Source organism: Callithrix jacchus, chromosome 11 (genome assembly GCF_049354715.1).
Source record: "Callithrix jacchus isolate 240 chromosome 11, calJac240_pri, whole genome shotgun sequence".
Lineage (NCBI taxonomy): Eukaryota > Metazoa > Chordata > Mammalia > Primates > Cebidae > Callithrix > Callithrix jacchus.
Window position 1 is genome coordinate 62,427,248 of NC_133512.1, and position 19,149 is coordinate 62,446,396.

A 19,149-nucleotide genomic window follows, 5' to 3' on the forward strand; every position below is an offset into this window, starting at 1 on the left:
CAATCAAGTAAGAACTCTTACCCAGGATGCAAAAGGAACTTCTACAACACTCATACACTAGTAGACATACTTATAACTACTTTAGAAAACTGGCATTATCTATTGAAGCTGAACATACACATACCCTATGACTCAGCAAATTCTCTTCTGGGTGGTGTGTTCCAGACAGAAATAGATGCATGTGTACACCAAAAGACTTATACAATACAAGGATTTCCATAGCAGCCTTTTAAAAATAATAATGCAAACTGTAAACAATGTAAATGATTGCCTGGGGGGAGTGAAAGTATGGAAGAGGGATGTGGGGGATCTTCTGGAATACTAGGAATGTTCTGATTTTTGACCTGGGTGCAGGTTACATGAATATTCAGCTGTATATTTCTGTGTGCATTTTTGTACATGTTTGCAATATTTAATAAACATAATTTAAGTTATAAATAGATAATATATACCCAACAATTAGAAAACAATTAGAACAACTGATTATCTATTAGTGATATTAAAACATTATTGTTTATTTAGCTAGGTGTGGTGGCTCACACCTGTAATCCCAGCACTTTGGGAGGCCAAGGTGGGCAGATCATTTGAGGCCAGGAGTTCCAGACCAGCCAGGCCACATGGCGAAACCCCATCCCTACTAAAAATAGAAAAATTAGCTAGGCGAGGTGGTGGACACCTGTAATTCCAGCTACTTAGGAGGCTGAGGCAGAAGAATCACTTGAACCCAGGAGGTGGAGGCTGCAATAAGCTGAGATTGTGCCTCTGCATTTCAACCTGGACACAGAGCAAGACTCTGTCTCAAAAAAAAAAAAAAGTTTACTTTTTAGAAGTCATTAGGTGTGATAATGGTATTGTATGTGTATTTTAAAAGAGTCCTTATATTTTAGAAATGTATACTGAAATATATATCATGAAAAGATATATCAGATTATCTTCAAAATAATCCATGGGAAAGTGAGGGAAAGGGTGAAAGAGATATAGTTGAAACAGCATGACTATGAGTTTGTTTCTGTTAAGAGTTGGTAACTGTTGAAGCTAGAAGATAGGTACACAGGAGTTACCATTATATAATCCCCTATATATTTTGAAATTTTCTATACTTTAAAACACATGCAAAGAAAATACATACCAGACGTATGTATATACACACACACATATAATACATATTATGTATATTTTAAGCTAGGTATGCATGTAAACTCATCGCAACACGTTTGGAAAGATGAAACACACTAAGTAATAACAGTGATTAATTCTGGGGCAGGGAATGGAATTGGTAATATATGTAATGTTTTCCTTTTCTCCAAATTAACGTGTGTGTGTGTGTGTGCCTGTGTGTGTATAGTAAAATTTAAAAATAAATTAAAAATACAAATAGATTTTTTTGTTTTAAAAAAGCGTGTATAAAATTCTTATCTTTAAGCTTACTGTCACATTGAAAGGCAATTCTAAACATGTATATTTTAATTCATGCAACACCTTAAGACCTAATGACACTCAAGAAAGTAGTCTGAAAACCTGAGAAGCTCTGGCGGGGTGATTAAACATCCTTCATGCATTACATCAAAGACAAAAGCTCGGCCTCGACACAGCACTACAATGTGGTTTGGAGAACGCCCTTCACTCTCTGGAAAAAGAAGCAGAAAACACAAGCCTCAAATCTAAGGTTAAACAGGAATAAACATGCATATCTCCATTAGAAGAAAAGTATAGATTCTTCCAATATTTTATTTATCATATAGTCATCACATATATCACATAACAAAAACAATGTATTAATGGAATTGCAGTTACTGTGGTATAAATACATACTCCTGACACTTGTTCCATGTGAGACATCTAGAAATCCACAAGTTTCAAACACCCTGAAATTCACATAAATCCCAAACTACTGCAGACGTCTCTAGTTTTACTTAGAAATAGAAAAGGGAAGGGGAGAAGAAGACCAGAGGAATCTTGGAGGAGAGCCATTTGAATTAACGAGTTTCTCTTTGGGATTATTTTAATGTTAATTACTCATCAAGTAATTTAATTGCAGTAATATCTAGCTGTGATTCCTCAATAAAATAATTTTCAGTAGAAAAGGATACAGTATGCCCGAGTGGCAAAGGAAAAGAATTTTGTCCAGTCTGGTAACACTTGGAAAGCCGCTGACAATGCATTCTCTGACTCCTTTGGCACACCTTAACTCCCCAAGAACTGTTTGCTGTAAACCTCAGACTTTCCGATACAGCCCCATTTTTAGGTACTTGTCCCTTTGCCAAAGATCTTCTTATATGATCCCTTCCCCTATCTTCTAAGAAAATAAAATGGAAAAAGAGTAAGAAAGAGAAGACATACACTGCCACTTGAGGGAAATATACTGGTTGGTATTATTTATGAGTCGGTATTAAGGCCTTTATACACATTATCTCATGAAATCTTTTCATCAACTATGAGGAAGAACTGTCTCCTGATAACATTACTCTTTTTCCTCTTATATCTTATTTCCTCAAGACCTTGGAGGTGAGGTATGTATTTTCCTTATTCCTCATGGCTACTTCCAAACCATTTCTTGTTTCTGCCCTTTCAAAAACCTCCAGAACCTTTGCCTCTACCACCACTACTCTTATATTGCTGTCATCTCCTGACCACACCCCTTTCCGAGTTTAGGGCTGGAAAAGAATAAACCTCATGCCAAATTAATCAATAAATGGCTGGAAGAGGTGACGGTGGCAGAAGGGTGCTAGCTCAGGATAAACCTGAGGGGATATTTAAGCAGAAAACTGAATGAAGTGAGAAAGTAAGCCATGGAAATATTGGCAGAAGAGTTTTCCACCCAGAGGAAACAGCAAGCACAAAGGCATTGGAATAAACATGAGTTGATCTGCTTGAAGGAAAACAAGCAGCTGCAGCAGGAAGAAAAGGGTAGAGTGGTAGATAAGGCTGAGGCCAGATCATACCGACCTTAGAAAGTGCTTTCCAGTATGATGGGAAGGAAACCAAAAGATGGTTGGAATGGGAAGGAAACCAAAAGATGGGGAGTGATAATGTAATCTAACAACTAATGCTTTAAAAAGAGCACTCCAGCTGCTACATGGAGAACAGATTACAAGGGGGAAGAGGAGGCAGGCAAGATCAATTAGGAAGTGACTAAAGCCATCTAGGTGAGAACAATCTAAGAGAGATGGGATGGTGGCTTCAAATGGGGTGTGATACTTGAAGGAGACAAGAGGTGAATTGTTTTCCTTTTAAGGTGGGAGATATTACAGATGGGAACAATCAAGTAAAGAAAGAAAACTGATAAGCAGCAAAGAGAGAGGATAATGCAAAAGCAAGGTCCTTGGCCAGGCAAGAGGAAACAGGACTCAGCACAGATACGGAAGAGTTGTCCTTAAGAGTCAGAACAGTTCATCTGTTTTTTAAAAAGAAAAGAAAAGCATATGAATTTGTAGTAACATATTGCAAGAGGATAGGGAATGGGCATATGTTTGAATTAGTATGTTTTCAATGGTTGCAAAAACAAGTTACTAGTAACTTAGTAGCTTAAAACAACACAAATTTATTAACTTAGAGGTCTAAGGACCAGAAATCTGAAATATGTCTTATTGGGCTAAAATGAAGGTGTCATCAGGGCTGTGTTCCTTCTAGAGGCTCTAGAAGAGAATCAGTTTCTTCCTTTTTCCAGCTTTTAGAGGCTATCCACCTTCTTTGGGCTCATGAACCCCTTCTTCCATCTTCAAAGTCATCAAGGGAAGATCATAACCTTCTCATACCCCCATCTCTTTGCTTCTCTCCTTTGCCTCCCTCTTCCATGAATAAAGACCCTTGTGATGAAATACTTTGGGCCCATGTGAATAATCCAGGATAATGTCCCCATTTCAAAGTCAACTGACTAGCAACCTTAATTCCTCTTTACCACATAACCTAACATATTAACAATTTCAGGGATTAGAAAGTAGACATCTATGGGGGACCATTATTCTGCCCACCATTGAAAGGCGGGTAAATGTCATAATGGGAAGATTGCTCATATTTGTGGTGAATAAGAAGAGTTTGTTAGCTAAGAAGAAGGAGGGAGAAAGGCATGAAACAGTCTTCTCTGGAGGGGAAATGCCAAGGAAGATAGCATAATAGTGCTGGAGACCAACATGAGATTTAACTGAGATCATTAAGTGAGGTTTTGTGGTTTTCTTTGGTCAAGTAAATGGCTAGAGTAGGTATCTTTGATATGCAGAGAAAAGACAGATTAAAATTAAAACAATGTTTACATTTTACCACATTAGTACTGGGGAGGGGAGACAAAGATTGGAATGTGTATGCCTGGGAGTGATGACAGTGAAGAACCACAAAAAAGTGAAAATTTCGAGAAGGAGGAATGAAACTGTGAAGAGCAGTAGCTTCATTAAACTGTAAATCACAATGTGGCCAGAGGAACAGCTGAGTTGTATTACTGAAAGACGTACAGTTTCCTAGAGCTATAAAGTGAAGGATATGAGAGCCTATGGATCATCTACAATTGAAAGCTAAAATCATCAAGAATGTGACTGAGGTAGTAATGGAAAGAAAGACAGGCACTGGCACTAAAGCAATCAATAGATGAAGGGGAATGAGCAGGAGGAAAGTCACTGCAACAATGGAGTGGTGATATAACCTAATGACTTTTTTTTTTCCCAAAAGGCTAAAACTGTTAAGGCAGAAGGGAAAAGAGAAAGGGCAAAGGGAAACAAAAAGGATACCAATACCTCCCGCAAGCTCTGTCATGCTATATAAAAGAAAAAAAAAAACCTTTAGAGGGTTACAAGGGAAGCAGTGAGCTTACTGAACAATCAAACTTCAGTAACAATATCTTATAATGGATTTGGCTGATCATGAGCTCCAGAAAGTTCAGCAGAAGGGTTTGGGGAAGTGGTGAGGGTACATCAGAGCGATGGGGAATCTGGATCAAATTAAACCATGTACAAATCCAAGAATCCAGCTGACAAGGGATAACATGGGCGGTCTGGGCTTTTTGTGCAAATGTGGTAAACGCAGATGAAAGGTATGACTGAGTTTGTCTGAATGGTGTCCTAGGGAGCAGGTAAAAACAAACAACAACAGGCCGGGTGCTGTGGCTCACAACTGTAATCCCAACACTTTAGGGGCTGCTATGGGCAGACTACTTGAGCTAAGGAGTTTGAGACCAGCCTGGGCAACACGGCAAAACCCCATCTCTACAAAAAGTACAAAAATTAGCTAGGTGTGGTAGCATGTGCCTGGTCCCAGCTACTCAGGAGGCTGAGGTGGGAGGACTGCTAGAGCCCAGGAGGTTGATATTGCAGGGAGCTGTGATCACACCACTGCATTCCACCCTGGGTGACAGACTAAAAAAAAAAAAAGACAAAAAATGAAAACTAGTTCTAATTATAACTTCTGTATTGAGACTAACTTCAGTGGCTTAAACTCTGTCCATCCTGTCAATACACATCATTTTTCAATTTTCTGTTTGTTTGTTTTGTTTTTTTTTTAGACAGAATCTCACTCTGTTGCCCAAAGCAGAGTGCAGTGGCACAATCTTGGTTCACTGCAACCTCCCCCTCATGAATTCAAGCGATTCTCCTGCCTCAGCCTCCCACGTAGCTGGCATTACAGGTGCATGCCACTGCGCCCAGCTATTTCCAAAACCATAAATCTTGAATCCAACTGCCTACTTACATTTCCATTTAAATGTCTAAAAGGCATCTTAATTTCAACAGTTTAAAGACCATTTGCTTTTCCTCAAATCATCTCCTCCCACTATTTCCCATCTCATGAATCTATCTACACAGCCAACTACCCTGTTAGCTGCTCAAGCCAAATATGTTGAAGTCATCTGATTCCTATTTTTCTCTTACATCTTCAACCCATATATAAATATTCCTGCTAACCCCAAATCCAGAATATAACCAGAGTATAATTTCTCACCACTCCAATGCCACCAACCTAGTCCAAGCCATTATCCTGACTCACTTGGACTACAGGAACAACTTTCTAGTTGACCTCCCTGCTTGTAAACTTCTCTCTCTCCTAAAAGTCTATTCTTCAAATAGTAGGCAGAATGGACTTTTCAAAGCATAAATCTGGTCATCATTCTTTTCCTCAAAACTCACTAATAGTTCCTGTTCACATTTCAAATGTAAGCCAAAAACCTTAACTTGGTTTATAAAGTACTATATGATCTACCCTCTAGTCACCTTTCCAATCTGCCCATCTCCCTCCCGTGTACCCTGTTCCATCCATACTGCCCTTTTAACCTGCCAACTTTATTTCTGCCCAGTGCATTCTGCCCTCAATACACACAAAAAATAAGAACAGCCACAAAAGTCAACTAAACAAAAGAAAGCCAAAATACTCTCTGGGTCCATCTTATCATTCAGTTCCTTGGAATGGCCTTCCCTGACTACCTAACATAAAACAGTCATCCAGTTACTCATCTTATTTGAACTGTCTGTATATTATCTGCCATGAATTCTGATTTGTTTCATGTCTACCTCACACTTTATCCCTTTGTCTATATGTCTTCACATGTAAGCCCCAAAATGTAATAACCATGTCAGCTTAAACCACCATATCAAGAGATGCATTATTAACGAAACCGCATTTTACAAACTATAACTCAAAAGAGTTACTTTATCTAAGGATATATCTACTAAGTGATAGACAATTCAAAACCAGGTATTGACATTAAGTTCTTAACTGACAAGCATATTTTCTCTCTTTGCTATTGCTCTCCTTACATTAATTTTCTCTTGATCATCTTTTCCATTCATATTTGCACATTAAACATTAGACCATGAATAACTCAGTTTCCCTAATCTTTTAATTATTTCACTGGTAACAACAAGGTAAATATATGTGGGCTTGAGGACATTAAATATTTCAAGCATGTAAAGAAGTTTACAAAGACGAGTTGAGTTCTACATGAAAGTAAGCTCATACCCCTCATACTATGAGCATGACTGGCTATAAATATTTTACTTTTAAATAAAATTTTATGTAAGAAAAAAATCCATTCATAATTACACTCTTCAGAAAGTAAAAACTGTGAAAAAAGCAGTTACCACAGCAGAATTTTCCATTTAAAGATAAGCTAGGACACTAAGCAGAAACTGCCATTAAACTGACAGTTAAAAAAAAAATTGATGAGTCAATCTGAACTCATCTGTCGCTAAGAAGAGTGACTCCGAGCCAGGCATGGCGGCTCATGCCTGTTATCTCAGCACTTCTGGAGGCTGAGGCAGATAGACTGTTTGAGCCCAGGAGTTTGAGACCAGCCTGGGGCAACATAGTGAAACTCCATCGTTACAAAAAATACACTAATTAGCCAGGTGTGGAGGTCTGCCTGAAGTCCCAGCCACTTGGGAGGCTGAGGCAAGCAGACCACTTGTGCCTAGGAGGTGGAGATTGCAGTGAGCTGAGATCACAACCTGGGCAACAGAGTAAGACCCTGTCTTAAAAAAAAAAAAAGGAAGAGTGATTCCAGGCTTTTACCTCATATAAGGTGGGGGGAAAAGCAGACTCACGGAGAGACTGTGGCCAATGAGTACATATAAGCACTCAAAAAGACAATTCCAGAAATAAAAAATGAGGGTAGAAAAAGAAAGAGAAGCATCCAGATCACATGTTTCAGGATTTCCTTAATACTCTGATTCTACTATTCAACTAAAGTTTAAACTTTCAAATGATGGAACATAAGCATCAAGTTTGTACTGAATCATGTAAGACACCTTCAGAAAATCCATTCCTATAAATCACATTTAAACTAATCAGAATGATTCAAATATAAGGCTCACAGAAAACCTTTGTCAAAGCCCCAACAGTAATATTCTTCAAAAGTGTATGTTCCATCATGTTACAGTAGACTACCCAAATTCCTTTACTAAAAAAGATACCTGCATTTTTACTTACCAGTCCTAAAATAATTCATAATCGAGTCTCTTGTAATTCCTGGAACCTTGCAGGTAGAAAACAGCATTCGGAATTGATTCATATCTAGAGGAGTATTTCCAACTTTATGAACAGGTACTTTTTCTCTATTTAAAAAAAGTATTTTGATCAAGAAGTCATTATAAAATTTAAAAAGCAGCCACAACTGAAATATTCATCCCCAAATAAGTAAATTAAGCTTCTCAACATTTTGCCACCTGAGACTTCAGGTAAGCCTGTTATTAAATTCACACATGTCCTTACTTTCTTAATAGTTGCCAGTAGTTCAAATTATGCCAAAGAATTATACTTCCTCTTTCTAATTGAGTGCCTTCCTTTGGAGGCCAGTAGTGTTCAAAATGAGGTGCAGGACCCGCAAAGTTGACATTCAGTTGTGATGGTATACGAACATCCAGATAGGCAACATTCAGCCACCACTCCTCCAGCTAAAAGAAATTGAGAACATCAGCTTAATGTTCTTCATAATACGTGAATGTGTAACTACTGGCAATTTTAAAAAGCAAGCTATATTTGTTAAATTTTTCAACATTTAAAAACATGTCTTCTGGCTCGGCAAGGTGACTCACACCTATAATCCCAGCACTCTGGGAGGCCAAGGTGAGAGAAATGCTTCAGGCCAGGACCTTGAGGCCAGCCTGGGCAACATAGAGAGACCCCATCTCTACTTAAAAAAAAAAAAAAAAAAAAACTAAATTAGCTGGACATGCATATAGTCCTAGCTACTCAAGAGGCTGAGGCAGGAGGATCACCTGAGGCCCCAGGAGTTCAAGGCTGCAGTGAGCTATGATTATACCACTGTGCTCCAGCCTAGGTAACAGAAAGACTCTGTCTCAAAAAGTGAATTAAATAGATGAAAACATGATTCTTGTTTTAAACCACCATAGATATTGAGAAATGTTATTATGATAATTTCTTTTTTGGGGAGGCATAGGATATTAAATATTATTTGGTTTAACTGCACTATCAAAAACAAATAACAAGAAAGCACCAAAAGGTACCCTCAGTCATGTATTGAAGTCACAAGTATGCAACAAAGTACTTAGGCGTTTCTCCAGAGTACTTGAGACATAACAGATAATCAATAAGTTCTTACCTAATGATAAGAGTTATTAAGACATTTACAATTTTCCTTTCCCAAACAAAAACTGAAATACTAAATCAGAAATATAAAAACTGGCTGGGCATAGTGGGTCATGCCTGTAGTCCCAGCACTTTGGGAGGCAGAAGTGGGTGGATCACTTGAGGCCAGGAATTTGAGACCAGTCTGGCCAACATGGCAAAACCCCATCTCTACAAAAAAATACAAAAATCAGCCAAGTATGGTGGTGCATGCCTGTAATGCCAGCCACATGGAAGGCTGAGGCAGGAGAATCGCTTGAATCCAGGAGGCAGAGGTTACAGTAAGCCGAGATTGCACCACTGCACTTCAGCCTGGGCAACAGAGTGAGATTCTATCTCCAAAAAATAAATAAATAAAAGAAAGGAAATATAAAAAATTTTCAGTAGGCTTTAAAGTAATTTAGATTTTTCATAGACACTGTTTTCTACATGTGCCTCTTTCACAATATGCAACTGAATTCCATGCATAAGTAAGCACATCTTATCAAATTACCTGGAGTCTTTTTTGAAGAAAGTGATGTTATAAACTATAATTAGTAACTCAGAAAGAGACATACAAAAAAGTATACTGATAAAACAACAACTTCTTTACTTTGCCCCACTTTAATTAAAATAAGCCTCAAAAGTGAGAACAAAGGAATCCCAAAGTGTGAAATTTTATTATTCCATCATAGGTATCAATGGCTCATGAAAAAAATCAGCTTGCTTTTTATTTCTAAAACTAAATGACAGGTACAATCATTATTGTACCTTTTTGTACCTGTCAATAATATAATGTAAGGCAATGCTTTTTAATTATAAAAACTCATCCTCTGATTCATAATAAAGAAGTAGAGAAATAGTTGAGCTGAAGAAGTTAAAGAATCTTTGTGGAAAATTATTGAGACCTTCAATAATTATTATACTAGCTTCTTCCTCAATTTATCTAACTGAAATATACAGTATACACAATCATTCTCCACTCTGATTTTTTGATGACTCCTTTTCTTCCATGTACTATTAAAATATTTCTATGTCACCTATGTGACATGTCTATTTTAGTGTTTTGGATTTTTCAAGCTAGTCACCTGGACAAAATGTTTTTCTTAAGCATGGTCTACAGATCACCTTTAGCCAAACCACATGAAGTGATTGTTAAAATAAGAATCTCTAGGCCCCTGGGTCCCATTTCAGACATGTGAATCCAAATCACTTATCCCAGGAAATCTGCATTTTAAGTTCTGGGATCCACCCAGAGTGAAAACTCCTTAAGTTAAGTGATTCATTCATTCTTTTGGCTTATAAAAATGATAATAATAACTAAAAATTTTAGAGCAATAATTCAAAAATGAAAACTATGTACATTTTTATTATTCTTTAAACTTCATCAATTTTTCTATTATAACAACAAATACCCAATTTCTTTTTCCTTTTGCCCTTTCAAGCAATTTCTGGTGCAACTTTTCTCCAATCCCATTTTGAAATTTGTGAACTATTTCTTCAGTTTTCTTATATTCTTCTTCATTTGCAAATGGTTTCACTAGAAAGAAAGAATATTTATTAAGGTATTTAGACCAAGTGCTACCAACTCACCTCTATTGTTACTAACATGCAAATCTTAAGACTCAGGTATGTAAAACACAGTACTGTATTAAGTATCACAGCTGAACAATAAGTTAAGAGTTTACAACAAAGTGGCTGAAAAGAAACAAAAGATTTAGAAATCCTTGCTTGAGAAAGGGGGATTTGCAAGTGGGGAGGGAGCCAGGGAGATGGGGCAAAGGACTACATTTTTCCTCATAAGCCTATTCTCACTATCTTGCTTTTCAAACTACAGAAAAAGTAACATAAAAAGAGAAAAAAAAAAGCATTGGATATTTTAAGAACATGTTTGACTCTTGAACAACATGAGTTTGAACTCACAGGTCCATTTATACCCAATAAAAGTTGATAATAAGTATGCCTGCCTCTCCTGCCCCTACTTCTACCTCCTCTACCACCTCTAAGTCAGCAAGACCAGTCCCTCCTCTTCCTCTACCTACTCGGCATGAAAACCATGAGGATGAAGAGTTTTATGATGATCCACTTCCACTTAATGGATAGTAAATATATTTTTCTCTTATATTTTTCTAATAACATTTTCTTTAAAATAATATAGAAAATAATACCTATAACATAAAAATATGTGTTAATCAACTGTCTATGTTATTGGTAAGGTCAATAGCAGGCTATTAGCAGTTCAGAATTTGCAGAGCCGAAAGTTGTACTCAGATTTTCTAATACATGTGGGTCAGCACTCCTAGCCCTGCGTTGTTCAAGAGACACCTGAACTTTAATTATTACAAGCCTAAAGGAAGAAAGAATTAAACCTTCAACTTCTAACAGTGCTGTTAAGGAAGCAAGAGCTTAGGAGAACCAGAGTAATGTCATTTTAAGTTCAGCTCCATCTGGAAACTAACAAAGCATAATTCCTTGCTGGTTGTGACACACAGTCAGAAGATATTTACAGCTGAGGAAACAGCCTAAAGATACATACAAGGACATACTCTTAAACAGCATAAAGTCCAGGTGTCCCAATACCCATAACAATATATGTTTTCAAGATAATTGCAGTTATGCTTAGATGTATTCACACACTAAAATGTCTAAGATAGTTTTATTTAAATCAATAGAATAATACATTTTGTCATGGTATCTGCTCATCCTCACATAGGCATAGCTTAGTTTAGTCTTTACTTAGATAAGGGCTCTACATAAGAAAAACTTAAAATAAGGACGGTGCATTCCTTTTGCCCTCTGAGTACGTCCTACTCCACAATGAAGTAGCTTTCAATAAGCTGTGTCTTCTCACTGTACTCTGCAACTCACCTTGAATTCTTACCTGTATGAGATCCAAAGACCCTCTCTTAGGGTCTGGATAAAGACCCCTTATCTGGTAACATCATCTAGTGACTACAAAGGGACATCAGGATGAGATTCCATGCTGAAGAAGTTCAGCCTGCACAGCAATAATTGGCCACCTCTGATAAGTGGGGTCTGTCTTGGCATCCTATCAAGAACAGTATTTCTAGCCCAATGGGGTTAGAGTCCCTAGGGTACAATATTTGGGTTAGAGTCCCAGCCCAATGGGGTAAGAGTCTCTAGGGCATAATAAAAATCAAAGTAGCCTTACAAGATGTATGACAGTATATGCTTTGGACTAATCCACTTTGTCCCCTTTGCTGGATATGGGAAAGCTATAGTTATCATCATTTCCCAGCTTGTTGCCTTTGCTTTACTACAGCCTTACAGTGGCCAGTAAAGAGGTTTACTTCATGCACTTTCCACACTTGCCTTCTGACTATCACTTTTTCGCTTGCTTTCTTTGTCATGTTGCGAGACAGCATGGGAAACCTGAGGACTTGCAAGATTTGTTCTTACTATATATATATTTGAGACAGAGTATCACTTTGTTGCCCAGGCTTGAGTGCAATGGCACAATCTCAGCTCACAGCAACCTCTGCCTCCCAGGTTCAGGCGATTCTCCTGCCTCAGCCTCCCAAGTAGCTGGGATTACAGGCGCCCACCACCATGCCCAGCTAATTTTTGTACTTTTAGTAGAGACTGAGTTTCACCATGTTGGCCAGCCTGGTCTCGAACTCCTGACCTCAGGTGATCTGCCCGCGTTGGCCTCCCAAAGTACTGGGATTACAGACGTGAGCCACTGCACCTGGCCTGTTCTTGCTATATCTTAACCACTGCAGGACTTAGATGCTTTTATACCCCTCGTTAAAATAGGCAGAAACCTTGATCTACTTGGCCCCTGTGGAAACCTGGAGTCCCATTCTCTTGTCTGAAGTTTCAGCCTGTTGGCATTCTGGTGGTTACTTTTGCCCTGCAACTGTGAAATTAAATAGAGTCTTCTAAAGCTCTTTATTTTTCTTTTCTGCCTGATTTGAATCTGTTATTATTAGACTACTGGTATTGAAATAAAACTTGCTATTTAGATAACTGGGAGATTTTGTTTTTCTTGTGCAGTTCAACCAGAAATGTCAAAGAAATGCACATATTAGAAACTCATTTGAAACTGAAAAATAAAATGTGAAAAGGCTTAAAAGAAAAAAAAACCCAAACTTCCATGAAAACTACTTTACCCAAAATTTTGGTCCATGGCTTTCCTGGCATGACTTACTGGCTGTCTGGATTCTTTCCAAATTAAGAAATGTTTATAATATAGGATAACATGTTTCTAAAATTTTGGCAGCCTGGGAAACATGGCAAAAACCCACCTCTAAAAAAAGATACAAAAATTAGCAGGGCATGGTGGCACCCATCTGCAGTCCCAGCTACTCAAGAGGCTGAGGTTGGAGGATCACCTGAGCTGGGCAGGTCAATGCTGCAGTGAGCCATGACTGTGCCACTGCACTCCAGCCTGGGTGACAGAGTAAGACCTCATCTCACAAAAATAAAATAAAATAAAATTGTGGAATGGTTTTATCTATAAAATGCTAACAATGCTAACATCTGACAAGCACTTCTAGGTTTCTTGCTTCCTAAGTTTTGGGATTCATAGATAGGTGAGTGCTCTTTGTTGTCTCTTCCCTTCCCTTTGTTGTCCCTTTTCTTTTTCGCAACATACATTGCAACATAGTCAGCCTTCCAAGCCCCAGGAGTCACAGGAATACCCATGTTTCTTTATATTACCCAGGGACTTGAGGTTAGAGGGCCCCACTCAGACTGGGGGCTAGAGGCCCCAACCAAAGTTGGATAACCTGTTTGAGTCTCAGAGGTATATTTGCCAGCTGCGACTGCTTCTTAATCAGCTGCATATTTGCTGTTTGTGCCTCACTAGTGACACATGTTGCCCTGTGCTTGCATGACCTGAAGATTACACAAATCATTTTTTTCCAAAAGATGATTTTCATTCTTTGGGTTATTTAATTCAACATCTCTCAATTGAGGGAAGTGAGCATTCTCCCAGTTGAAAAATAATAATAATTTTATATAATTTAGAGCTTATTTAAAATTTACCTATGAAAGAAGGTAAAAAGGAACAAGTAGGGAGAAAGAGATGTGAAGAAAGTTGTAAATATGAAAATGTATTTTTGGCTGGGCTCAATGGCTCATGACTATAATTCCAGCACTTTGGGAGGCCAAGGCCAGTGGATCACTTGAGGTCAGGAATTCAAGACCAGTCTGTACAACATGGCAAACTCCATCTCTACAAAAAATATAAAAATTAGCCAGGTGTGGTGGTGCTCATCTACAATCCTTGCTACTCAGGAGGCTGAGGTGGGAGTATCACTTGAGCTCAGGAAGTCAAGGCTGCAATGAGCTATGAATTTGACACTGCACTCTAGCCTAGGCAAGAGAGCAAGACCCTGTCTCAAAAATAATAATAATAATAACGTATTTTTGGTATGGAAGGTTATAAGAAAAGAGCATAATTTTGTATGAAAAAGAATCTTGTATAGTAAATTTCTGTCCTAAAGTAAAATGACTGATTATTTAGGAAACAGAGAAGTTTAGAACAAGTCAAAAAGTTCAAGCATGACATAGATGGTTTGTGTAAGTCATAAGATTTGTGAAGGGGAATTCATGAAAAGAATTTTGTAGGTGATTAAACTGGTTACAATAAAAAGAAAATAATTTATAAATAAGCTAAATTTTGGTCCCTAATGTTAAGACAAGATTTTCTTAAGGTATTAATCTGCTCTTAATAAAATTATAAGAAATTTTACTTTTACTTTTATAACCCATTTCTTTCTTTTTTTGAGACAGAGTTTCACTCTTGTTACCCAGGCTGGAGTGCAATGGTGCAATCTTGGCTCACCGCAACCTCCGCCTCCAGGGTTCAGGCAATTCTCCTGCCTCGGCCTCCCGAGTAGCTGAGATTACAGGCATGCGCCACCATGCCAAGCTAATTTTTTGTATTTTTAGTAGAGACGGGGTTTCACCATGTTGACCAGGATGGTCTCGATCTCTTGACCTCATGATCCACCCGCCTTGGCCTCCCAAAGTGCTGGGATTACAGGCGTGAGCCACCATGCCCAGCCCTAATAACCCATTTCTTTTGAAAAGTCTCAGAATCATATCCCAGAAGTTCAACTTTTACTGTCGCACTGCTTTTCCCTTTTTTGAGGTCTGGGATAACTCTTTCCTTCAGCTTTCTCATCAGCTTTTCTTTTCTCCAGTTCTAATTTTACTGTTGTTATGATCTAATGCTAAAATATTTTATCTTGAAGGTCTAGAAAAGCAATGTTTACCTCTAGTATAACTTGATTCTGTACTTTTGGCTTTTTAAAATATGTCTAAACTTTCAATGTTATAAAAAAAACTTATGTGTTCTTATGAGTGAGGTAATCCTCTGCTATACTCATAACCTTGAACATACCCTTCCTGGGTCCAATTAAATTCAAGCACTTTTTTTCATCAGGTTTGATGTCCAGGTTATCTAAATCGGCTTCCCATAAGGAGTAACAGTCACACTGCAGAAGGCTTTTTGTGCCTTTTGGTAACTGTCTTAAGAAACAAAATTTTATAATTCCTATGCTAACTTTATTAGGTTGTTTTGTTGCTAAAACAACCAGGATTTTAAAAGGTTAAGGTTTTTACATTATATAACTTTCTGTATTGCTTCTAAGTATTTAATTATCACTTTGGGTAAATGAGTAACTATTATTTTACAATGGCCTGTGCTTCTGTTTTGATCAAATGTTTTCAGCCTTTTAACATGTTTAATAAACATTCTCAAAATCCTATATTGAGTCTCTGACTTAGTCATATTGTTGGGATTTATTAAAGCTATAAAAATCACTAGAAGGCTATAGAATCTTTTTAAAGCTCTCAGTCATACCACGAACTTCATTATCACCATAATATACTTTAGATGTCTCCTCCAAATTTCATGTTGAGATGTAATGCCCAGTGTTGGAGGTGGAGCCTAGTGGGAGGTGTTTGGATCATGGAAGCAGAGCCCTCATGAATAGCTTGGGCTGTCTCCTTGGTGATAAGTGAGCCCTCATTCTGATTTCACACCAGATCTGGTTGTTTAAAAGTATGTGACTCTTCCTCCTCCCTGTCACTCTCTCTTTCTTGCTCCTGTTTTCAGTATGTGAAATGCCTGTTTCTTTTTTACCTTCCACCATGATTTTAAGGTTCCTGAGGACTTTCCAGAAGCAGATGCCAGCACTAGGCTTCCTGTATGCTTCCTGAGCCAATTAAACCTCTATTTTGAAAATTAATTAACCAGCCTCAGGTATTTCTTTACATCAATGTAAAAATGGCCTAATACATACCACCTCCAGCCTGATAATTACATATACTAGAAAAAAATCAGTTAAAGGACCAGGTGCAATGGCTAATACCTGTAATCCCTGCACTTTGGAGAGTGGAGACAGGTGGATCACTTGAGGTCAGGAGTTTTAGACTAGCCTGGTCAACTTGGTAAAACCCCATCTCTATTAAAACTACAAAAAATTAGCTGGATAGGGTGGCCCATGACCATAATCCCAGCTCTCAGGATGCTGAGTTGGGAGAATTGCTTAAACCCAGAGGCAGAGATTGCAATAAGCCGAGACTGCACCACTGCACTCCAGCCTGGGTGACAGAATGAGACTGTGTTTAAAAAAAAAAGGAAAAGAAAGAAAATCAGTTAAAGGACTCCCTCTAGTTCCTTAAAAGGGTGCCTATCAAGTGCTACTAAGTAATCCTTGTGCCTTTAAGTTACAGGGCTTTGACTCCTGGGCACATACACCTCATCTAAAGAAGGCACCAATTCCTGCTAATATCTTACAGCAAACTGAAGCTAATCAAAGCCTTGTCTTTGGACCTGGACAATCAAAGTAAAGTACTTTCATGAGACCTACAGATAGAGATATAAGGACAGGCCTATATTCAAAACATTAAAATTCATTTAATAATTTTGCTTATAACTGAATATAATTTTTCTATGCCTTGATACTAAATAATTTAAGTATTTAGCTACCTATGGGCTTCCTTTCCTGTCATTCTCAAAACTAGGCAGGGCTTATGATATTTTTGTTTAAAACATTAATTCCTTATGTTTTGTCATTCCTCTAGAATTTGAAATGATTCACTCCTTCCAAACGCAGAGACTATCAAATGAGATTGAAAGGTCTTGTTATAGGGAATAAAATCAATTCAGATTTCAAATGAAGGTCAGGCACGCTGCCTCTAAAGCTGAACAAAACGCTTGTATTTTATATAGCTAATTGCTACAAGTCAAGATTAAAAAGTTCAATGTATAGAATTTATAAATAAGTAAATTTTGTAACCCTGCCATTTGGCTTTTGGCTCTCATGTTGCTTAAAAGGAGTTTTAAGGTTAATGAGTGGCTACCCACCTCCATTCCCACCTGGCCTAGAATGTTTAATTGCCCATAAGTCTTTTGCTCAAGTCCCTTGGCCACAGAGGTCCCACCATGGGACAGGATAGACCCAGGGCAGGTAGTACACCACGCTGACATCAATATGGAATAAAATAAGAGCTTGGCCATTGATGGCATAGTTTGACAAAAAAGGGGGGGACTATAACCTAACATAAATAAATTTTTAAAAATCTTAAGCCCCATGGTGCAATCTTGGCTCACTGTAACCTCTGCCTACTGGGTTAAGCAAAATGGACCTCCTTCTTGGCCAAAGGGCATCCAAAAACCAAAAAACTAGTTCAGGCCATGAAGGGAAGCAGGGAGATTGGACACACGTTGCTATATCTTTCCTCTTCTTGAAATTCTGGCATAACTGACTAGCTTAATGTTAAAATAAAAATCATAAATCTGACAAAACAGACTCTTTGTGGCAGTAAAATACCAAATTATAAATAGAATCTAAGATCATGTCAGGCAAGGGTTAAGTCTCTACTCCAGGGTAAACAGTTATATGTTACATGCATGTTTGTTCAATATTCATGTGTCAGAACCACCTCCATAAACATTTATAACTCTGCTGTTCAACCAGGAGACTTAGTCATATTAAAAACTTGGAAAGAAGGACCTCCTACAGACCAACTTTCTCCAAAGGACCCTATCAAGTACTTCTAAGCACCTCTAGTGGAGTTAAACTTGAGTAGATTCATCCAAAATTAAACCTGCCTCTCATAAAGTCCCACAGGCATTCAACATGGTGACCACTATTCTAGCATACTCTTGTGAGCCAATAGATCCTGTGGCTTCTCTTCAAAAAAAGAAGCCATCCAGTAGATAAGTACTACTCTCAAAATGAAATTACTGGTTTTAATATTAAACTTGATCTATTATAACATTGGAGCTAATTTATTTATGGAATGGGCACAAACTGTGGCCTCTCTTCCAAACCAGAAAAATTGTTGGGTATGCAGTAAATTACCTCTTTCACCAACCTCAGGGTTACCTTGGCATATCAAATAGGCTAATATAAGCCACTTCAATGAGTGGTTTATAGGAAATAAATACTTTCCTTTTCTAATGTATCAAAAAGACACCAGCCACTACTTCTTCCCTTCCTCCACTGAAACAAAAAAAAAACATTTTTCAATTGTTCTGCAGACAACTAAATAACATCCCCACTTTAGGCTATACCAGTTTTGATGGGCTTAGCTGATTAATGGCTACCCAAATTCAGGTGAAAGGTAAAGTACTTTTATGCCTTGAGAGACATGACAGCAGCCACCTCCAAGCTGAAACCTACAACATGAGATGGTTGCTACCCAACAATGCAATCAGACCCTGGTCTTAACTAATCAAATGTGGACAGGATGGCAAAATAAATCTCTAAGATTGGGTGCCCATCCTTCTCCTTGGGGAAGGTTATGGGCACATGGGTCTCACAGTTGGCTATACCTACCTTATATCTGGACTGGACAATGTCCTAGGGGGTCATCCCTACCTTCTAAGACATATCATCATACATCTAGATTCCTTCCTTGCCAACCGAAAAACAGTCAAGGCCCATCATAGATGAAGACAAAACAGGCTTCTTGGTGGTTTTATCCTATGGCCATATTCTCTCTCCTCAAGCAGCAGTTATAGACACTGAACTACATACAGGTAAAAGCCCTAGCGAAACATACTGGTGGAGCTTTCAGTGACACTCATCAGGCTATCACCCTCCTGTCTCCTTGGTGACATCT

At 38.1% G+C, this 19,149-nt stretch overlaps 1 protein-coding gene across 10 annotated transcripts in view; it reads right to left on the reverse strand.

Annotated features, from left to right (window-relative positions):
* The window catches only part of CROT (carnitine O-octanoyltransferase), a 73,494-nt gene that overhangs the window by 49,644 nt on the left and 4,701 nt on the right, over positions 1–19,149 (reverse strand). For 8 of the 10 annotated variants that reach the window (XM_054237826.2, XM_009002540.5, XM_054237824.2 and 5 more), the window contains 4 exons: positions 10,458–10,582; positions 8,188–8,369; positions 7,906–8,030; positions 1,519–1,627 (listed from right to left, as the gene is read on the reverse strand). In XM_054237826.2, the coding sequence (XP_054093801.1) occupies positions 1,519–1,627; positions 7,906–8,030; positions 8,188–8,369; positions 10,458–10,582 (541 nt within the window). Of the gene's footprint in view, positions 1–1,518; positions 1,628–7,905; positions 8,031–8,187; positions 8,370–10,405; positions 10,583–19,149 lie in introns of those variants that run through there. The other 2 variants (XM_078342972.1, XM_054237828.2) reach the window with 2 other exon arrangements.